This window comes from Pristiophorus japonicus, chromosome 15 (genome assembly GCF_044704955.1).
Source record: "Pristiophorus japonicus isolate sPriJap1 chromosome 15, sPriJap1.hap1, whole genome shotgun sequence".
Classification (NCBI taxonomy): Eukaryota; Metazoa; Chordata; class Chondrichthyes; family Pristiophoridae; genus Pristiophorus; species Pristiophorus japonicus.
The window spans coordinates 80573346-80595532 of NC_091991.1; the positions used below are offsets into that span (position 1 = coordinate 80573346).

At 45.7% G+C, this 22187-nt stretch overlaps 1 protein-coding gene across 1 annotated transcript in view; it reads right to left on the reverse strand.

Annotated features, from left to right (window-relative positions):
- cntn1b (contactin 1b) overlaps positions 1 to 22187 on the reverse strand; it is a 1027096-nt gene that overhangs the window by 94052 nt on the left and 910857 nt on the right. Inside the window, exon 24 of the mRNA XM_070900643.1 lies at positions 11436 to 11595. Within this exon, the coding sequence (XP_070756744.1) occupies positions 11436 to 11595 (160 nt within the window). The remainder of the gene's footprint in view (positions 1 to 11435; positions 11596 to 22187) is intronic.

The window sequence follows — 22187 nt, forward strand, 5'->3', positions numbered from 1 at the left end:
TGCACATTGTGCATGCGAAGGTTCTTAAATTACTCGTCGCCAATTGTAATGGCTAAAGAGTCTGGTTACTGTAAACTCACTCAGGTGCAACCTGATCCATCTTTATTCCAGCCCAAGAGTGCCAGTGTGACAAAGGCACCCAGTTTATATACAGGTGACCAAGCACACATGCCACATGCGTACAGCCCCGATGACCTCCGACCACGATGCTCTCTGGTGTCTGGTGACCCGCAAGCATTAATACATAACACTTTGATTTTTTTGCTTCATTACCAAATTTGCACTAATTTGACCGCTTTGAATCCGTGCGGGGTCAATGGCTTCATCTGAAAGCAAAACCAGACATCATCTACATAAATACACGTTTCAACATGGCACAAAGCTCTGGCAGGCACACCAGCCTTCAGTCACTGCGATTTAAAGATGGCACCAATTTTGATGCATTGCCCTCTTAAAACTACACAACTCTAGGGGCTGGATTTTCCGGTCCTTTGCACTCGGGGTTTCGCCCCGGAGCGGCGTGAAAGGCGGCGGTGAGGTCTCCTGACACCGCCGCGGTCCTCCGGTTGGGTTTTGCGGCCGGGGGAGAGCTACGCCGGGTGTGTAATGTCTCCGGTTGCAACACCGGCGCGAGTTTTGACTTTTGGCCGATCCATCCGCCCGGAAGTACGCCTGCAATGACTGCCTGGGAAATCAGAGCGGTTCAGCATAGCCGGCGGTGCAGAGAAAGGTAAATACTCCAAAGGTAAGTGCGAGTGTTTATTCTTTTAATTTCTGTGCAATTTGTGTTGCGGTGGCGTGGGCAATGCTTTGGGAATGTTTTTTGGGGTATTTTAAGGTTCCCCCCTCCCCGGCCTCTATTGGAGCGCACACGGCCTGGCTCGGGAGTTTCCCATCCTTGTGCTAAGAGAGGTGTACAACATCTCCCTTCGTGCTGTGCCCCCCTGACGCAGGGCCCAGCTGTCCAAACTTATAAACTAAAGCGCAAACTATTTCCGGCAGTAACTTTCCCGCTCCACCTCCGTTTTCGCCCCCAAAACAGAAAAGCCTAAAATCCAGCCCCCAGTGTTTGGGAGGGATTGCAATTAGACTCACTCCTTTTGATCATGCATATTATTCTCATCATTTCCCCTCTGCGTAAACCCATCACATCACCTTACCACATTGGTCCATCAAAGGGTATCTCAGAACCTCGGGTAAACTACTTCATGCCTCAGCCGGCAGCAGGCGACTGGAATAGTGGAGGGATTCATCATCAGTGCAGGTTAAAAACAGCTCGGATGCCCTTTTGTGCAGCTTGTATCCTTTGCAATTGATTTTAGTTTTTAAAAAAGATACCAATCAACAGTGTTTATTTCCACTTGTTAATTTCCACATCTGAAGCAGGTCGTTTTGACAATATCTGTTTATGCTGAGTTTAATTACTCTTGTTTTGCTCTTCCTTAACCAATATGAGATAGTGGCCAGGGAAGGAGATGGACATGGCAATGAGGGAACGGATTTTGTGGCGGGGGCTGAAGTCAATGCCTTTGGTTTTCCTAACATAAGAAATAGGAGCAGAAGTAGGCTATTTGGCCCCTCGAGCCTGTTCCATCATTCAATGAGACCATGGCTGATCTTCTACCTCAACTCTACCTTCCCACACTATCCCCATATCCCTTGATTCCCTTAATATCCAAAAATCTATCGATCTCTGTCTTGAATATACTCAACGACTGAGCCTCCACAGCCCTCGGGGGTAGAGAATTCCAAATATTCACCACCCTCTGAGTGAAGAGGTTTCTCCTCATCTCAGTCCTAAATGGCCGACTCCTTATTCTGAGACTGTGACCCCTGGTTCTAGACTCCCCAGCCAGGGGAAACATCCTCCCTGCATCTACCCTGTCAAGCCCTGTAAGAATTTTGTATGTTTCAATGAGATCACCTCTCATTCTTCTAAACTCTAGAGAATATCGGCCACGTCTACTTAATCTCTCCTCATAGGACAATTCCCCCCATCCCAGGAATCAGTCTGGTGAACCTTTGTTGCACTCCCTCTATGGCAAGTATATCCTTCCTTAGGTCAGGAGACAAAACTGTGCACACGACTCCAGGTGCGGTCTCACCATTGCCCGATATACCCTAAAGCTTAATTGAAGGAAATTTTGGTTGATCCAATACTGGATGACGGACAGGCAGTCTGACATCACAGAGGCAGTGGAGGGGTGAAACGAGGTGGTAGTGAGGTAGAGCTGGGTATCATTAGCGTACATGTGCAACCTGACGTTGTGTTTCCAGATGATCTCGCCAAGGTGCAGCATCTGAATGAGAAATAGAAGGAAGCTGAGGATAGAGCCTTGGGAGGTTCCAGAGGTAACGTTGCGGGGGTGGTAAGAGAAACCACTGCAGGTAAGGGTCGAGCCAGGTGAAGGACAGTCTCACTCAGTTGGACAATGGACGAGAGGCTTTGGAGGAGGACGGCGTGTTCAACTGTGCCAAAGGCTGCAGAGGTTGAGAGGATGAGAAGGATAGCACTATGATCACAGTCACAGAGGATATCATTTGTGACTCTGGGGCATTTTCTGGTGCTGTCCGTCTCTGTTTTCATCCCGGAGGGACGACAATGGCGGTGGTTAGCTCTTCAGCGCCCCGCGGGGGTTTTCGGGGCCCGTCTTAGCGGGGCGCGGAGCATTACCGCCTGGAAGAGGCGAGCTGGTGTGCAACGCCTCTGGTTACGACACTGGCACGATATTTGAGTCCGCCCGACCCGTACGCCCTACAGCGGGCCCTGCTGGGACCGCCTGTGAAAACGGGCATTCCGACCTGTCGTGGCTACAGAGAGGTCAGTAATGTCCACCTCAGGTAAGTGTGATTGTTTTTTCTTTTTTTTTTTGTGATTTATGTTGTGGTGGCGTGGGCTATGTATTGGGAATATTTTTGGTGAGTTATTTTCAGGTTTTCTTTCTCTCCCTCGGCCTCTCTCAGAGCGCTCCCGGGCCGGCTGTTTAGCTTGGGATTTTCCCATGCTCAGCCAGACTAGCACCCTAAGAGAGGTGTGTAACGCCTCCCTTAGCGCCCCGCCCACACTCAGGGCCCAGCTGCCCAATTTTGCTGATTGAGGCGCAAACTGCTCCCGGACGCAAACTTTACCGCCTCAGAATGAGCAAAGCCGAAAATCCCGCCTGAATTTTTACTTGGAAGGTTGTTTGCAATAATTTTAGTTGGATTGCCAGCTAAAGGATCAAAAGGCAAAACTCCCAAATGTGATCCTGGAATTAAATATTTATTTGTAAGTATTTATATGTGCAAGCACTTGTCAAATATTCATATCAAAGCATGGAATGTACTGAATGATGCCAAAGTACTCATATAATATTGAATGAGTAAATATTTAGTGGCATGGAGGATGAAGCTAACCGACTGCATTAGGCCTTCCTTTTCATTGCTATCTTGCACAAGCCTCCCACTGGAGAAATAGTACAGCTCCAGATAAATATTATTATAGGCAATACTCTAAACAATATTCAGGATGCCTGAACTGATTTGTGACTTGTGTATATTACAGCAAAGTTCATAGTGCGTTTTCTACTTTTGTAATGAAATGTAATTAGCGGACACTGTAGAGATACGAGATTATTTGAAAGCTCCCCCAGCACCACCCCCCTTCCCACGGCCTCCGCCACCATGGAAAATCTGGTAACACAATGCAGCCAATAGGAGAGCAGGGCCAAACTCCAGACTTGCCTGGGATTTGGGCTCAGATGGCAGGACGCCATGCTTGGCTTGGTTGGCAGTCGCAACATTGACTGATGCTGAAATGGTTATTCAACAGGGAGGAAGACAGAGAGAAAACACATCAGATGCCACACCAGGGATCTTCGTAAGACTGGCACTCTGCCAGATCACAGAGATTCTGATTTGCCTTGTAGGGCCAGAGATGATAGGCATACCTATGCATTAGAGACATCAGCCTTTGACGGCTTGTGCTACGGGCTTCTGTCTTTCGATCCCTGATGTACAATTTGTTATTTTAAGTGGCTTGGATGCACGTCCATTCCAGTTTCTCCCCATGTAACTTCGTTAGCCTGTACACCACACCTGAACCGAGGTGGCTGCAACCCTTGTTTTCCCTTTCTTATCTTACAAAGTCATAGAGGGCAGAATCATAGCATAGAATCATATCATCATACAGCATGGAAGGAGGCCATTCGGCCCATCGTGTCTGTGCCGACTCTTTGAAAGAGCGAACCAATTAGTCCCACTCCCCAGCTTTTTTCCTATAGTCCTGATTTTTTTTTCCCTTTCCAAATATACATGCAATTCTCTTTTGAAAGTTACTATTGAATCTACCTCCACCACCCTGTCAGGCAGTTCATTCCACATTAAACAATTCAGCATGTAAAAAAAACCTCTCCCCTCTGCTTCTTTTGATAGGATAAAAACTCCATTAAGATAATTAAATAACGATATGTATTAAAACAGGTTCAAGTGCCCCAGTTGGAAGTAGCGCCATAGCTATCAGACCACACAAAAGCTGCTCCAACAAAGATAACAAAGATTCCTTTAATCCGACAGATGGGAAGGGCATCAATGATTACCTCCCCCAAAAAGTTCACTTATCTTAAAGGATTTCCTTTTAACTGTGTGAGTGGTGGGAAAAGAGCATAAATGTACTGATGTAATGTTTGTGTTGCTGAACTCATTGGTAATGATATTCTCGCTCTTTCTAGATAAACAATGGAAATGCGGACATTAGAATGAGGACGAGAAGCATCACTGGAGACAGCTCCAAATAAAGGTGAAACAGCTCTTGGTCCCATGCACAGTTACGACCCAATGATACAGTTTGTTTGTGCCAACTCTCTTTCTGCTCTTCCCCATTCCTAAAGCCATGCTCAATGAGCCAATTTTCCTGCCACAAATCAAGGGATATGGGGACAGTGCAGGAAAGTGGAGTTGAGGTAGAAGATGAACCATGATCTTATTGAATGGTGGAACAGGCTCAAGGGGCCGAATGGCCTACTCCGGCTCCTAATTCTTATGTTCTTAAAACACTTTTAGATGTGCATGGACGCAAAAGTATCAACGTAGCCCAGGAGTTAGGTTGGGGATTTTATTGTGGATCCCACTAAAGGTAAGAGGCGTGAGACCACCTTTAGAGGGTAGTCTCACGTCGTATGAGCTTCAACTGTGTCAGCCATAGCTCAGTGCAACACTCTCACCTCTCAGCCTGAAGACTGTCGGTTCAAGCCCCACTCCAGAGACTGAAGCATAAGATCTAGGTTGACACTCTAGTACACTACTGTCGGAGGTGCCATCTTTTGGATGAGACATTACACTAAGACCATGCCAGCCCTCTTAGGTGGATGTAAAAGGTCCCATAGCACTAGAATAGCAGGGGAGTTCTCCCCTATGTCCTGGCCAATATTTATCCCTTAACCAACATCATTAAAAACAAACGTTATCTGGACATTATCTCATTGCTGTTTTCGCGACCTTGCTGTGCGCAAACTGACTGCCACATTACAACAGTGCCAATGCTTCAACAACAGTACTTATTTGGCTGCAAAGCACCTTAGGTCGTCTTGGGGTTGTAAAAGGTGCTATATAAATGCAAGTATTTCTTTCTTTCACACCAGCCTAGTACGACGCTCCTCTAATTCTGCCCTCCTGAACATCCCCGATTATAATCGCTCCACCATTGGTGGCTGTGCAATCTGTTGCCTAGACCCCCAAGCTCTGGCATTCCCTCGCTAAACCTTTCCACCTCTCTACCTCCTTCAAGACCCTCCTTAAAACCTACCTTTTTGACCAAGCTTTTGGTCACATGCCTTAATTTCTCCTTATGCAGCTCGGTGTCAAATTTTTTATCTCATAATACTTCTGTGAAGTGCCTTGGGACGTTTCACTATGTTAAAGGTGCTATATAAATACACGTTGTTATTGTTAATTTTCCAAACATGCACTAATGATGGGAGACCTTGCTTGTCGCCAGAATGTAGTAGAAAAGTTGTGGGCACACTGTCAGTTTAATATTATTCTTAGGAGAGATTACTTGTCGCTGGCCCATACTCAGCAAATGACCCCTTTGAACTGCACTGCACAGTGAAGCCAAGTGTCAAAGGCTCCCAGGTCCACTGACCTGCTTAAAAATCTTTAAAAAATGTAATTGTTAATGTGTTTTACAGCAGGGGATTATAGGTGGTCCCAGGATACCTCCTAACTGTAGCATTTAACTGACTGGTGAGTGAAGTTGGTCAAAGTGTGACGTGCAGCCTGCAGTGTAACATATCAAAAGCTATAGGTACCGGTGTCAGAACAGTGCCTGGAGTACACCTGGTCCACGCAAAGAAAATCACCCAATCATTTGCAAATTCATTGCACATAAGACGAAAACCATCAACTTAACTCAAACACTCTTCTAAAATAATGCTTTTTTGTTTCACAAAGTATTTTAAATAAGATTCGGCTGGAGTCTGAGGGATTAGATCAGGTCTCGGTCACGTTTTACAAACTGGCCATTTCTGAGCATTAAGAGCCCAACACTGACCACTGAAAGAACAGAGGATCTGCCATTCACTTGGGAGACAAGCCTTCGATAATGAGCTTCAGTAATGAGCTTCAGTGCTGCGAAAGTCTTCTTAGAAATACTCGCTGCCTGGCAAATTTTGTCTCTTGCTAAAAGTATCCTTGAACTTGAGAAATTAATTCCAAAAATGTTGACTCCCATCTTTGAGACGGACGAGGTTTGTGAGACAGTGACTTGTGAAGAAAGGGCCGGTGAGGAAGCAGAGAAAGAAATGATGAATGGCGGGAGACGAAGGGATAAATGCACCGATTCTTCTTGAGTGATAACGGATTCAGTTGGTTCTCAGCTGACCAAAGCTGGACCACAGAACTCTGCTCAGGTTGCTCAGAGAGCGGAAATGTCTAGCCGTGACTCGCTTGATGCTGAGGAGTTCAAAGTTCACAATTATGAAAGGAAAGGCAGCAGTTTATCAATTTCATGCCCTTTCTTACTCCATTGGCAACAATGTCATCTGCAAGAGAGCAGTGGTCATTCAAATGTGTGCAGTATTAGTTTCATTCTGGTTGCCCACAAAGGGTGAATACCATAAAGATAAAAGAAATACTTGCATTTATATAGCACCTTTCATGACCCTCGGACGTCCCAAAGCGCTTTACAGCCAATGAAGTACTTTTGGAGTGTAGTCACTCTTGTAATGTAGGAAACGCAGCATCCGATTTCTGCACAGCAAGCTCCCATAAACAGCAATGTGATACTGACTGTGGAGTGCAGGTAAAAGGGCTCATTTGTTTTAGTGATGTTGGTTGAAGGATAAAGATTGGGCAGGACACCAGAGAGAACTTTGGAAGAGTGCCATTGGATTTATGTCCAACTGAGAGGGCAGTTGGGGGTCTCGATTTAACATCTCATCCGAAAGACTGTAAGTTCAGTACTCCCTTGCTACTGCACTAGGAGTTCAGCCTAGATTTTGTGGTCAAGTCTCTAGAATGGGACTTGAACCCACTACCTTCTGACTCAGAGGCAGGAGAGCTACCAATTGAGACGGCAGAATATACCATAGAATATACTGTAGAATGTACCAAAGGAATATCGTGCACCCTTACCTGACTTGCTCAGTTAGTTACATGAAAAACTGGGCATTGCTGCCTTCCATCTCTTGGCTAGTGAACACACAACACACAAGGCACTTTTACACTATAGCAGTGCTGGCACCTCATCCAAGTGGTCTCTATTCGTGGGTGAGCCCTTACCATGACAGTTTTAAGGTCTCGAGCCACGGACATAGCAACGCCCAAACCTGTCCTCAAGTGATGTCCAAAAGCGCACTTCCGGCAGTGGGGTGGCTGAATAACGATCTGAAATGGCGATTCTGGCAATTTTTTCCTTGCGAACCCAAGGGTGACGAAGACAGCTCTAGTGCCCAATTGTTGCCTGCTCCTAGATCGTCTAACTCAGCTCTGCAAGACTCACTCATTCTCTGGATAAACTCATGATGGAGCACAAGTGAGTATTGAATAGAAAATTTATTGGCACATTCTCTGTTTCGTACTACATATTCTTTGTGTGATGTAATGCTGAAAATTGGCACAGGATCGGGAGCTTGGCACATTTCTACAAGAATGACTGTATCTCGATGTTAGACCTGCTAATGGCTATCTCTAGTTCAGGACACGCTGAAAGATATCGAGCCAAAAACTGTGCTCCCCACAGGTGCGTACGAAGTGTGCACGTGCCTGTGGGGTCCCCAGAACTTTCGGGTTTAGGTATGCAAAGTGCATGCGCCTAAACCCGCTATTTGCCCAACTCCTGCCCAGCGAATGTCCTTCAAATTTTTACACTGGCAAATGGTCAGCCTACAGCCGCAGCTCAGGTCATATTCTGCACATCTGGAAATGCTGCAGAGCGCAGCAGATATGCGATTTGGCACAGTGTGAACAAAGCAGCTTGCTGCACTAACACTGTGCCCACGGGGCTGAATGGATATTAAGCAGCGGCTGGAAATAATTAGATGCCTTACAGATCTGGAGGAAACAATATGGCACAGTATTGCAAAACAGCCTCAAAGAATAGCTTCTGAAAGCCTCAAACAGCTGTCCAAAACCACTCGGTGTTCAACATAATGTGAAATTTTAACACATTTTTGGAAAAAAATTAAAGACTTCATCACCCTGGGTTTTTTTCCTCATGATTTTAGGCAGGTTCAAAAGACACAATGAGAGAAGATTGCAAGAATAAGCATTGGCTGAACACAACACTGGGGGTCGTGCATTGTACATTATCAAAAAGCAACACTTGTGTTGGGTTGGATAATTAACCATGTGTGTACAACACCAAACTCACTCTCGTAATCCAACACATTTTTGAGCTCCTCTGTTCAAACACCTGGTAGTTTAGTTATAAAATGGCTTCCCTCAGATTATCAAGTTAACCCCAACACCCCACCCTGTTGACCAAAGAGACTGAAACCTCCATTTTATTTTTGAAACCAAGCAGAGTTTTACGACAAAAAAAGTGACATTGTCCACTGGGATGGTGAATGGACATGATCCACTGAGACAATTCAGTATTGGAGAGTGGCCATGTTCCATTGTGAGGGAGAGTGAACATGTTCCATTGTGAGGGAGAGTGAACATGTTCCATTGTGAGGATGAGTGGCCATGTTCCATTGTGAGGGTGAGTGGCCATGTTCCATTGTGAGGGTGAGTGGCCATGTTCCATTGTGAGGGTGAGTGGCCATGTTCCATTGTGAGGGTGAGTGGCCATGTTCCATTGTGAGGGGGAGTGGCCAAGTTCCATTGTGAGGGAGAGTGGCCATGTTCCATTGTGAGGGTGAGTGGCCATGTTCCATTGTGAGGGGGAGTGGCCATGTTCCATTGTGAGGGAGAGTGAACATATTCCATTGTGAGGGTGTGTGGCCATGTTCCATTGTGAGGGTGAGTGGCCATGTTCCATTGTGAGGGTGAGTGGCCATGTTCCATTGTGAGGGAGAGTGAACATATTCCATTGTGAGGGTGAGTGGCCATGTTCCATTGTGAGGGTGAGTGGCCATGTTCCATTGTGAGGGAGTGGCGCCATGTTCCATTGTGAGGGAGAGTGAACATATTCCATTGTGAGGGTGAGTGGCCATGTTCCATTGTGAGGGGGAGTGGCCATGTTCCATTGTGAGGGTGAGTGGCCATGTTCCATTGTGAGGGAGAGTGGCCATGTTCCATTGTGAGGGTGAGTGGCCATGTTCCATTGTGAGGGAGAGTGGCCATGTTCCATTGTGAGGGGGAGTGGCCATGTTCCATTGTGAGGGAGAGTGGCCATGTTCCATTGTGAGGGAGAGTGAACATATTCCATTGTGAGGGTGAGTGGCCATGTTCCATTGTGAGGGTGAGTGGCCATGTTCCATTGTGAGGGAGAGTGGCCATGTTCCATTGTGAGGGAGAGTGGCCATGTTCCATTGTGAGGGTGAGTGGCCATGTTCCATTGTGAGGGTGAGTGGCCATGTTCCATTGTGAGGGAGAGTGAACATATTCCATTGTGAGGGTGAGTGGCCATGTTCCATTGTGAGGGTGAGTGGCCATGTTCCATTGTGAGGGTGAGTGGCCATGTTCCATTGTGAGGGTGAGTGGCCATGTTCCATTGTGAGGGAGAGTGGCCATGTTCCATTGTGAGGGAGAGTGGCCATGTTCCATTGTGAGGGTGAGTGGCCATGTTCCATTGTGAGGGTGAGTGGCCATGTTCCATTGTGAGGGAGAGTGGCCATGTTCCATTGTGAGGGAGAGTGGCCATGTTCCATTGTGAGGGAGAGTGGCTATGTTCCATTGTGAGGGAGAGTGGCCATGTTCCATTGTGAGGGGGAGTGGCCATGTTCCATTGTGAGGGAGAGTGAACATGTTCCATTGTGAGGGTGAGTGGCCATGTTCCATTGTGAGGGTGAGTGGCCATGTTCCATTGTGAGGGTGAGTGGCCATGTTCCATTGTGAGAGAGAGTGGCCATGTTCCATTGTGAGGGTGAGTGGCCATGTTCCATTGTGAGGGAGAGTGGCCATGTTCCATTGTGAGGGAGAGTGGCCATGTTCCATTGTGAGGGAGAGTGGCCATGTTTCATTGTGAGGGTGAGTGGCCATGTTCTATTGTGAGGGAGAGTGGCCATGTTCCATTGTGAGGGTGAGTGGCCATGTTCCATTGTGAGGGTGAGTGGCCATGTTCCATTGTGAGGGAGAGTGGCCATGTTCCATTGTGAGGGAGAGTGGCCATGTTCCATTGTGAGGGAGAGTGAACATGTTCCATTGTGAGGGTGAGTGGCCATGTTCCATTGTGAGGTTGAATTCCCCTACCAATGGGGTATAAAATGTGCCCAGCCTTGATAACCAAGGCACAAGTTCAAGCCCTGGTGATAGTGCCAAAAAGTCACGAGGCTGATCTCCAGTGTCAAGAGAACTGACCTATATGGAAGACTGGAGAAACTGGGACTCTTTAGCCTCAGAAGGTGGTGTCTGAGAGGGAACTTACAAGAGGTATATCAGATCCTAAACAATACAGAAGAGGTAAACACGGAGCACTACATCGCGGTAAGTCATAACAGTAGGACAAGGCAAAACTGATTGAAATTGGAGAACGGCTATGGTCAGATGTCAGGAAGAAATTCTCTACATAAAGAGTAATCAACACTTGTATGAACATCCAGGAAAATTAATGATGTGACAACCATAGTCATTCCAGAAGCTACAATGGCAGAACTGTAGATTTTTCCATTCCTTTTCCCACTAACTGTACATCTTGGACTGACATCAAAATACTGCCTTTCCTGTGATAGGGAATGAGAGAATGGAAGGGCTCATCCCTCCATCAAGCAGCCACTCAGGCTCCCAGAGTCCATTATAACCGGCCAGCTATCTGTACACGCAACTTCTTGAGAAAGGAATAGCCACCAACTTACTTTTAGAAATCTTGACTGAATTGACTGCTCCGTCTCCTCCTTCACCATAGGCCCGTACTTCCACAATGTAGTCTCCCTCGTCGTGAATAGGTATATTTATATTATGTCCTATGGTCTGTAACAGTGTACCGTTTACTGTGCCATTCCTTCTATACAGCACCTAAAAGCACAACAGAAAATGTTATATTATGTGTGATATATGTCATAAAACAGATAAATGGTAGTCTACACTCGTGTTTCTCAGCAGATTCCTTCCATTGACATCTGTCAGCTATTCATATTTGCTGACAGAATCATGGGGTATCTGTCAGCTATTTGCTGACTGCCTCAATGCACACCTATGGACAGTTCTCTTTCTCTAGTTTCTCTCCCGTCTCCCCTCTCATGTCCTCTCCGAGTTCCTCGTGTCCATGAGACTCACCTTCTGCTCCCTTGACTCTATTCCCACCAAACTGCTGACCACCCAACTTTCCTTTCTGGCCCTCAAGTGAGCTGTTATTGTTAATGGTTCGCTCTCCTCGTGTACTGTCCCTCTCTCCTTCAAATTGTGCCATCATCACGCCACTTCTCAAAATAACAACCTTCGACCCCTCCCATCCTTGCAAACTACCTCCAACCTCCCTTTCCTTTCCAAAGCCCTTGATGCCGCCGCAGGAGAAGCGGCAGTTACTGGAACCACAGCGGCAGAGGAGGCTACGGAGGCTATGGAGGCAGAGGAGGCTACGGAGGCTATGGAGGCAGAGGAGGCAGCCAGCTGCAGGACATGCGCCTGTGAGGTTGCCTCTCAAGTCCATGCCCATCTTTCTTGGGGATCCATGTTTGAACCACTCCAAACAGGTTTACGTCCCTCCACAGCTGTAAAATGGCCCTGATCAAAGTCACAAATCCAGTGTGACTGTAACTATGGTAAACTATCCCTTCTCATCTTTCTCAACTTGTCTGCAGCCTTTGGCACGTTGACCACACTACCCTCCTCCAACTCCTCTACACCGTCGTCCCAATAGCTGGGACTGTCCTCGACTGCTCCATTCCTATCTATCCAGTCGTAGCCAGAGACAAACCTGCACTGGCTTCTCGTCCCGCTCCCACAGCAAACCTCACCACAACCCCTCCACTGCCTCCGATTTGTCACGCTGCTTGCCCGACATGCAGTATCGGATGAGCAGAAATTTCCTCCAATTAAATATTGGGAAGACCAAAATCATTGTCTTCAATCCCCTCCACAAACTCTGTTCCTGGCCACCAACTCTATCCTTCTCCCTGGGTTCTGACTAAAAAAGACCATTCACAACCTTGCTGTCCTAGTTGATCTTGAGTTGAGCCTATATTCTCTCCATTTCCAAGACCGCCTACTTCCACCCGTAACATCGCCCATCTCTTCCCTTGCCTCAACTTATGTACTACTGAAACTCTCATCCATGCCTTTGTTATCTCTAGACTTGACTATTCCAATGCGCTCCTGGCCGGTCTTCCACCTACCACCCTCCATAAACTTGAGCTCATCCAAAACCCTGCTGCCCATATCCTAACTCATACCAAGCCCCGTTCACTTATCACCCCTGTGCTCGCTGACTTACATTGGCTCCCGGTCTGACAACACTTTGATTTAAATAGTCTCATCTTTGTTTTCAAATCCATCCATGGCCTCAGCCCTCCCTACCTCTGTACTCTCCTCCAGCCCTACAACCCTCTGCGATCTCTGCATACCTCCAATTCTGACCTCTTATACATCCCCAATTTTAATTGCTCCACCATTAGCACCCGTGCTCTCAGCTGCCTAGCCCCTAAACTCTGGACTTCCCTCCCTAAACCTCTCTGTCTTTCCACCTCTCTCTTCTCCCTTAAGACACTCCTTAAAACCTACCTCTTTGACCAAGCTTTTGGTCACCTGTCCTAATATCTCCTTATGCGGCTTGGTGTCAAATTTTGATTGGTATCGCTCCTGTGAAGCACCTTGGGACTTTTCACTATGTTAATGGTGCTATATAAATACAAGTTGTTCCTATTTGCTGACATTCCCATGGCGTATCTATCGGCTGTTCCTATTTGTTGGCAGTCCCATGGCATATCTATCGGCTGTTCCTACTTGCTGACAGTCCCATGGTCAACTATCGGCTGTTCCTATTTGCTGACAGTCCCATGGCGTATCTATTGGCTGTTCCTATTTGTTGACAGCCTTGTGAAGTATGTGTCCCTAATTTCTCAATTGTTGATAGGTCTAGTATAGCAACCGATTCTGAAACTTGAGCATGAAGACACTCTACTGTTCGCAGACCAGTACTGCTGAGTTCACTTAAAGAAAGACTTGTATTGATATAGCGCCTTTCACAACCTCAGGATGGCCCAAAGCGCTTTACAGCCAATGAAGTACTTTTAAAATGGAGTCACTGTTGTAATATGGGAAACTCAGCAGCCAATTTGTGCACAGAAAACTCTCACAAACAGCAAGGTGGTAATTACCAGATAATCTATTTTAGTGATGTTGATTGAGGGATAAATATTGGCCAGGACAATTTGTATTATTTGTGTGAAAATTTTTTAGTAGAGGCCAAACCTGAGTCAATACAGTACAGCACCCATAAAAGTATTTGAGGCATTAAATAAATTCAACGTAGATTTTACTTTGCCCCATTTCTCCTCTCCTATAAATATTAACCTCCCCTCTCTTCCATACACTGTTTCCTGGGCAAGAAGACAGAAAAAATATGCTCCAAGATCTTCCTCAGGGCTTCTTCCATGTTATCACTTGCTGGGAGCTGCATGAGGTTACAGGGCATCAGTGGCTCAGTACTACCACTCTCCCCTCACTAAGGTACTGGGTTCAAGTCTCACTTGATCCAGGCTAATACTTCAGTGCAGTAATGAGGAAGTGCTGCATTACCAAGACTACTGCCTTTCCTGTCAGATGTTATAGAAGCCCTGTTTGCCTTTTCATATGTGCAATGTATGCTCACAGGTTTGTAGAGCTGTTGCATTGTGAGTGGCTTAGCCAGTCATGTGATGTTCACATGACTCAATAAAACCCCAGTCAGTTGGGTCGCGGTCATCCATGATGAGGTATGTAATTGTGAGCCTAGTGGATGAACTGGTATTGTGGTTGTCAAACATTTGTTAATAAACCAACTAGTTCTTAAAGCAATTTCTTAAGCAAAGAACCCATGCAGCAAATACATTACAATTTGTACATAAAACATCATATACTTTTTTTTTGGAAGAGCAGGGAGTTCATCCAGTGTCCTGGGCAACTGCCACCAACTGAATTAACTGCGCAGATAGCAGTTAATGGATATGATGTAATTGGCATCATGGAGACATGGCTCCAGGGTGACCAAGGCTGGGAACTCAACATCCAGGGGTATTCAACATTTAGGAAGGATAGACAAAAAGGAAAAGGAGGCGGGGTGGCGTTGTTGGTTAAAGAGGAAATTAATGCAATAGTAAGGAGGGACATTGGCTTGGGTGATGTGGAATCGGTATAGGTGGAGCTATGGAATACCAACGGGCAGAAAATGCTGGTGGGAGTTGTGTACAGGCCACCAAACAGTAATAGTGAGGTTGGGGATGGCATCAAACAGGAAATAAGGGATGTGTGCAATAAAGGTACAGCAATTATCATGGGCGACTTTAATTTACATATAGATTGGGCTAATCAGACTGGTAGCAATGTGGTGGAAGAGGATTTCCTGGAGTGTATTAGGGATGGTTTTCTTGACCAATATGTCGAGGAACCAACTAGAGAACTGGACATCCTAGACTGGGTGATGTATAATGTGAAGGGACTAATTAGCAATCTTGTTGTGCAAGGCCCCCTGGGGAAGAGTGACCATAATATGGTCGAATACTTTATTAAGATGGAGAGTGACACAGTTAATTCAGAAACTAGGGTCCTGAACTTAAGGAAAGCTAACTTCGATGGTATGAGGCGTGAATTGACTAGAATAGAGTGGCAAAGGATACTTAAAGGGTTGACGGTGGATAGGCAATGGCAAACATTTAAAGATCACATGGATGAACTTCAACAATTGTACATCCCTGTCTGGAGTAAAAATCAAACAGGAAAGGTGGCTCAACCGTGGCTAAGAAGGGAAATTAAGGATAGTGTTAGATCCAAGGAAGAGGCATATAAATTAGCCAGAAAAAGCAGCAAACCTGAGGACTGGGAGAAATTTAGAATACAGCAGAGGAGGTCAAAGAGTTTAATTAGGAGGGAGAAAATAGAGTATGAGAGGAAGCTTGCCAGGAACATAAAAACTGACTGCAAAAGCTCCTATAGATATGTGAAGAGAAAAAGATTAGTGAACACAAAGGTAGGTCCCTTGCAGTCAGACTCAGGTGAATTTATAATGGGGAGCAAAGAAATGACAGACCAACTGAACAAATACTTTGGTTCTGTCTTCATGAAGGAAGACACAAATAACCTTCTGGAAATACTAGGGGACCGAGGGTCCAGTGAGAAGGAAGAACTGAAGGATATCCTGATGAGGCGGGAAATTGTGTTGGGGAAATTGATGGGATTGAAGGCCGGTAATTCCCCGGGAACTGATGGTCTGCATCCCAGAGTACTTAAGGAAGTGGCCCTAGAAATAGTGGATGCATTGGTAATCATTTTCCAACAGTCTATCAACTCTGGATCAGTTCCTATGGACCGGAGGGTAGCTAATGTAACACCACTTTTTAAAAAGGGAGGGAGAGAGAAAATGGATAATTATAGACCGGTTAGCCTGACATCTGTAGTGGGGAAAATGTTGGAATCAATTATTAGGGATGAAATAGCAGCCCATTTGGAAAGCAGTGACAGGATCGGTCCAAGTCAGCATGGATTTATGCAAGGGAAATCATGCTTGACAAATCTTCTGGAACTTTTTGAAGATGTAACTAGCAGAGTGGACAAGGGAGAACCAGTGGATGTGGTGTATTTGGACTTTCAAAAGGCCTTTGACAAGGTCCCACACAAGAGATTGGTGTGCAAAATCAAAGCACATGGTATTGGGAGTAATGTACTGGCGTGGATAGAGATTTGGTTGGCAGACAGGAAGCAGAGAGTCGGGATAAATGGGTCCTTTTCAGAATGGGAGGCAGTGACTAGTGGAGTGCCGCAGGGCTCAGTGCTGGGACCCCAGCTCTTTACAATATACATTAATGATTTGGATGAAGGAATTGAGTGTAATATCTCCAAGTTTGCAGATGACACTAAACTGGGTGGCAGTGTGAGCTGTGAGGAGGATGCTAAGAGGCTGCAGGGTGATTTGGACAGGTTAGGTGAGTGGGCAAATGCATGGCAGATGCCTTATAATGTGGATAAATGTGAGATTATCCACTTTGGTGGCAAAAACACGAAGGCAGAATATTATCTGAATGGCGGCAGATTAGGAAAAGGGGAGGTGCAACGACACCTTGGTGTCATGGTTCATCAGTCATTGAAAGTTGGCATTGCAGGTACAGCAGGCGGTGAAGAAGACAAATGGCATGTTGGCCTTCATAGCTTGGGGATTTGAGTATAGGAGCAGGGAGGTCTTACTGCAGTTGTACATGGCCTTGGTGAGGCCTCACCTGGAATATTGTGTTCAGTTTTGGTCTCCTAATCTGAGGAAGGACGTTCTTGCCATTGAGGGATGGCAGCGAAGGTTCACCAGACTGATTCCAGGGATGGCTGGACTGACGTATGAGGAGAGACTGGATCAACTGGGCCTTTATAGACTGGAGTTTAGAAGGATGAGAAGGGATCTCATAGAAACATATAAGATTCTGACGGACTGGACAGGTTAGATGCGGGAAGAATGTTCCCGATGTTGGGGAAATCCTGAACCAGGGGACACAGTCTTAGGATAAGGGGTAGGCCATTTAGGACTGAGATGAGGAGGAACTTCTTCAGTCAGAAAGTTGTTAAACTGTGGAATTCCCTGCTGCTGAGAGTTGTTGATGCCAGTTCATTGGATATATTCAAGAGGGAGTTAGATATGGCCCTTACAGCTAAAGGGATCAAGGGGCATGGAGAGAAAGCAGGAAAGGGGTACTGAGGGAATGATCAGCCATGATCTTATTGAATGGTGGTGCAGGCTTGAAGGGCCAAATGGCCTACTCCTGCAACTATTTTCTATGTTTCTATGTTTCAACCAATATCACCATAACAGATTAAAGAAATTTAAAATGTGCATTTATATAGCACCTTTCACAATCTCAGGATACCCCAAGGCATTTACAGCCAATGAAATACTTTTACAGTACAGTCACTATTGTAAAGTCTCTATTCCCTATTGTATAGAGAAACACAGCAGCCAACGTGTGCATCACAAGGTCCCACACAGAGCGAGGGGTAAATTGGTCATTCAGCTAATTGCTGTTAATGGGGCTTTGCTGTGCTCAAACTGGCTGCTACAATTGCTCACAAAACAAAAGTGACTGCACTTCAAAGCAATACACTGACTGCTCTGGCACACCCGGAGGGCGTGAAATGCATTTTATAAATGCAAGGTTCTTTCTTTATAGTTTGAATCACCCATCGATTTACTCAATCTCTCTACCGTGGAAGCAATTGGCCTCCAAAGCACCTTATTGCAGCTCCCAGAAAGATCGCGAAGTGATTCACATACAATGGATCATCTTTAAAGTACAATGACTGCTGTTATGTATCAAATATCTCTGCTGTTGCACACAGCAAGATCCAACAAAACACAGTGAGCCCGGCTTATCTATGGTGCTGATTGAGGAAGCAATATTGGCTAAAGCAATGAGGGAACTGCCTTATCTTCAACAAGTAATGTCACTGGCTGCTCAACAACCAACCAATGGAACAGGCAGATAGAGCCTCGGTTAACATTTTGGTTGAAGGTTTATGTTCTACTTTAAAATTTCTGGAGAACATAACTTATCACGTAAGTTTGAACAAATACTTCATTGTTTACCTGGCCATGATTGACTTTTGGAGGAAATTAAGGGCATTTAGTATGTGGAATTGAGGTGTAAAACAGTGAGCCCTGGACAAGAAAATGGCAGAACAAGAACTCTTTCATTTCAAGAGGACATTCCAAAAGATCACCTAGAAACGACGATATTTTGAGTCCAGGAGATTGTGTGTTTTTTGTCTGCAGCCATTTATTTACCTAGGTTTTCCACCACCCCGCCCATCAGTTTTTAATGTTAAACTTACACGAAGAAATCAACAGAATAAATTACCGTGGAATTCAATGTTTGTTGTGTTTGAAACCACAGTCCAACAGTTCATTCAGCTTTCTGATGAGTTTAAAGTGATAGAAAGTATGTGTCTCCCGCCTTGGGGCCACTTACAGTGGAAACCTCTGGCCTTCTGGAGGCTCATTATGGAGGTGAACCAACAGATTGTTCCCTTGTGTTGGAGATTATGGCCATGCAACAAGGTGCACCACAGGTTTATTAATAATCTTTCAAAGCACGCAGGTGTGGTCCTTAAACTCTGTAAACAGACTCTTGTTCAAAAGCCAGTTTCATGGGGCTAGAATCTGCACGGTATCTCCGTCCGGTTTCTAGGTGGTATCGGTCGGTTTGGGTGGAAAACCGCCCGGCGAAAATTTCCAGAAAGAGTTCCGCCGGCGGTTTCGAAATACCGCTGGGGAGCGGATCGCTGGCGTGCACCGTCCAAAAACCGCTATCGCCCGAATTTTGGCTCAGCGGTGACCCGTAGGCAAGTAGAAAAAAAACACCCACGAGAAGCAGCGGGAACTGGGCGGTCGGTAAGAAGCCTGGCAAAAAAGGGTAAGTTAATGGGTTTTTAATGATTATTTTAAAATTATTTTACAGCGATTAAGGTGAAAAGGATCCTGAGAGTGTTTTCTGATTTTTCATTTTATGTTTTTTGGAAAAAATATTATTTGTGTTTTCCCCCCTCCGAGGCCCAACCTGCAGCCTTAGTGTAAATTTTAGTAATTACCACCCAATCAGCCCAAGATTCCATTTTTCGCTGAGAATCGGGGTTAAAGTCCATTTTCTTTCGTCAGGTTGAATTTTTTCCTTTTTTTATGGAATTTATTGCCGGCGGTAATTTTAAAACCTTAACGGTATTTTGGGCAGCTGGTGGATTTTTTTGAAATTCTAGCCCATGGATTTTTAATCATCCCAAACTAGATTTGGGAATTCTGTAAATGAATCAGCTATCTATATGAAAAGGGGAAGCCAAAGCAATATTCTTCCTCTTCTGTTGTCAAGTGGTGATTGGATACCTCACCCAACACTTAGCTTTGCAAACTCGGGTCTACAAACCCCAGGGGTCCATAATGGGACCGTAGGGGGTGGAGGCCTTGAGGTCATTAGATTTCGGTCCTTCTGGGTTCAGACACGTTATATGCCACAAGCATAGTGTATTCAGAATTCTGCTTTCTATATTCTCGAGTGTTTATTATTTCCGCTGCCCCAAACTAATAAAAAATATTTTCTGCAAGGAGAGCACTATTTCCCTTTGTGTAGCCGATACCATCTTTCAGAGGTTAGGGTAGGGCATCCCTCCGAATGTGTCAATATTTGTAGGGAGCCCCCTGAGATATTCTGCTATTTGCAAGGGGGCCCAGAGGTGTGTCAATATTTGTGAATGAGGTGGGGAGGGGTGCACTAGGAGTGGACTGGGGTAACAGCTGGGGTCTGGTACAGACTCCCAGGGCAGATAAAGAAAAATAAGGCATCTTATACGAGATTAGAAGGGTTTGTACAGTTAATAATTTTATAATGGGTGACTTCCTTTGGAATGCATGGAATTGTATAACCGAAGCTGAACTGGGAAGAGTGGGACATGACTGCTTCCGGATACAACGGGGATTATGTAGCGGCAGATTCACAGTGTTCCAAGTACTTCTTCTATCTTCTTTTTTATGTTTGTAGCAAAGCAAATCAAGTGTCAATATCCAAGTTGGATATCCAGGCCAAAGCCTCCGGTGTAATAGCGTGGATGCCCTGCATCTGCCTGCGAATTCCCTCTGAGGGCAGTGCTCCAGGATCTGATTAGGAGCTCCACAGTCGCATGATGGGGATGCTTTAATCTTCCACCGATGGAGAAGGTGGCAGTATCGACCGTGACCGGTTTTGAGGCGGTTGATGGTTGTCCACTGTTTGCGAGGAAGGTTTGATACTTGTCCCAGTTTAGAAGTATGATCATATTAATTGGAATGTAACTATGGGCTGAGCCATGGTGCATTGCAGGATTGCACAACTACACTTTATCCAGAGCTATCAATGGTGTTGTGAAATCTGTAAGGAATCCATTCCGTATGTCGCAGTTCTACCAGGCATTTTACCATCGGTCATCAAGGCTGAGGGGAGATCGCTGAAGGGATTTGGCAACAGTCCAAAATGGCCTAGATTTGAGACGGGTTGTTGGGAGGTTGTTCAAGTCGACCTGGATCGGCATGTCTTTGCTGGTGTAACGTTTGTAACCTCCGGAGACTGCATATTCGCGGCGTAGGTGTGGTGGTGCGATGTTTGCAAGCACGGGGAGGCAAGGTGTTGGTGTCGATAAAAGTATATCGAGCACAAAGCAGGCTTGGTACCATAGTGACCTGACCGTGGCAGAGTTCAAAAGGTCAAGACATTTAAATGATTACAATGCACTCCCCAGTGCACATTGGCCCAGGTCAGGAAGTGTGCTGAGAAAATGGGTTTGATACCTGGCACAGCCAGCCAGCCCTGAAAATCTAAAGGGACACGGCCACTTAAAGGCCACATACCCTTGACGCTGTTAAGATAACTTGAATGAGGTGGTCAAACTTATAAATAATAGGAGAGAGGATAATGCAACGTTTAAGCAATTGGGTCCAAAAGTACCAGATAAGGTCCAAAGTGGATAAGCGTAAAATAAGTATTATGGGAAGCAGGAACTAAAAAGATCTGTGTTAAATAGAATCACGGTACTGTGTGCCCATCAGTAAACAGATCCTGCTGGATAAGCCTATGAAACTGTCAGCACAATGTTTAACTGCAAATGAAGTACCCTGTATAGAGATGCTGCAAAGGCAGATGGGTGGAGTACAAATCTAAAGAGGTTGCATAATTGATGAATGAGGTACAATTCTGGCCCATCTGTGTGCAGCTCTGGACATCCATCATAAAACAGGCATTGCCGATCATGAGAGCTTACAGATGGTTCTGGGGATCAGATTGAGGAAAGTGTTGGAGACATAAAGCTGGCTGTCGGCAGCACATGTGTGGAGGATGACTCTGTGCATATGTACAATGCCACAGAGGGGCTGCTTGCAGAGGAGGAGGAAGTGGGGTCGAAGGTGGATCCCTGGGGAACTCTGGAGGTGACTGTGCAGGAGCTGGAGAAGTCATTGCCGGAGATTCATTGGTTGCATTGGGACCAGTGGAAGTCGACCAATGCAAGGGCAGCCCCTCTGAGCTGGGCCATGGAGAAGAGGCAGTGCAGGAGATACTGTGACAGACCGTGGTCAAGATGATAAAGTGCCACAGTCAGCGACAGAGAATGCTTTTGGTGACTTTGACCAGGGCAGTCTTTGAGCTGTTGACAGGACAGAAACCGGGCCACACAGGATTAAACAGCGAGAGATTAACCAACGATGACATGTTCAACGACCTTGGACAAGAATAAGAAGTTAGAAATTAGGCGATAGTTGCAGAGGGTAGATGGGCCAAGTTTGGGTTGTTAAGCAACAACAACAACTTATATTAATATAGCACCTTTAATGTAATACAAATGTCCCAAGGAGCTTCACAGGAATGCTATATAAAATAAAAAATATGACACCGAGCCGTATAAGGAGATATTGGGGTAGA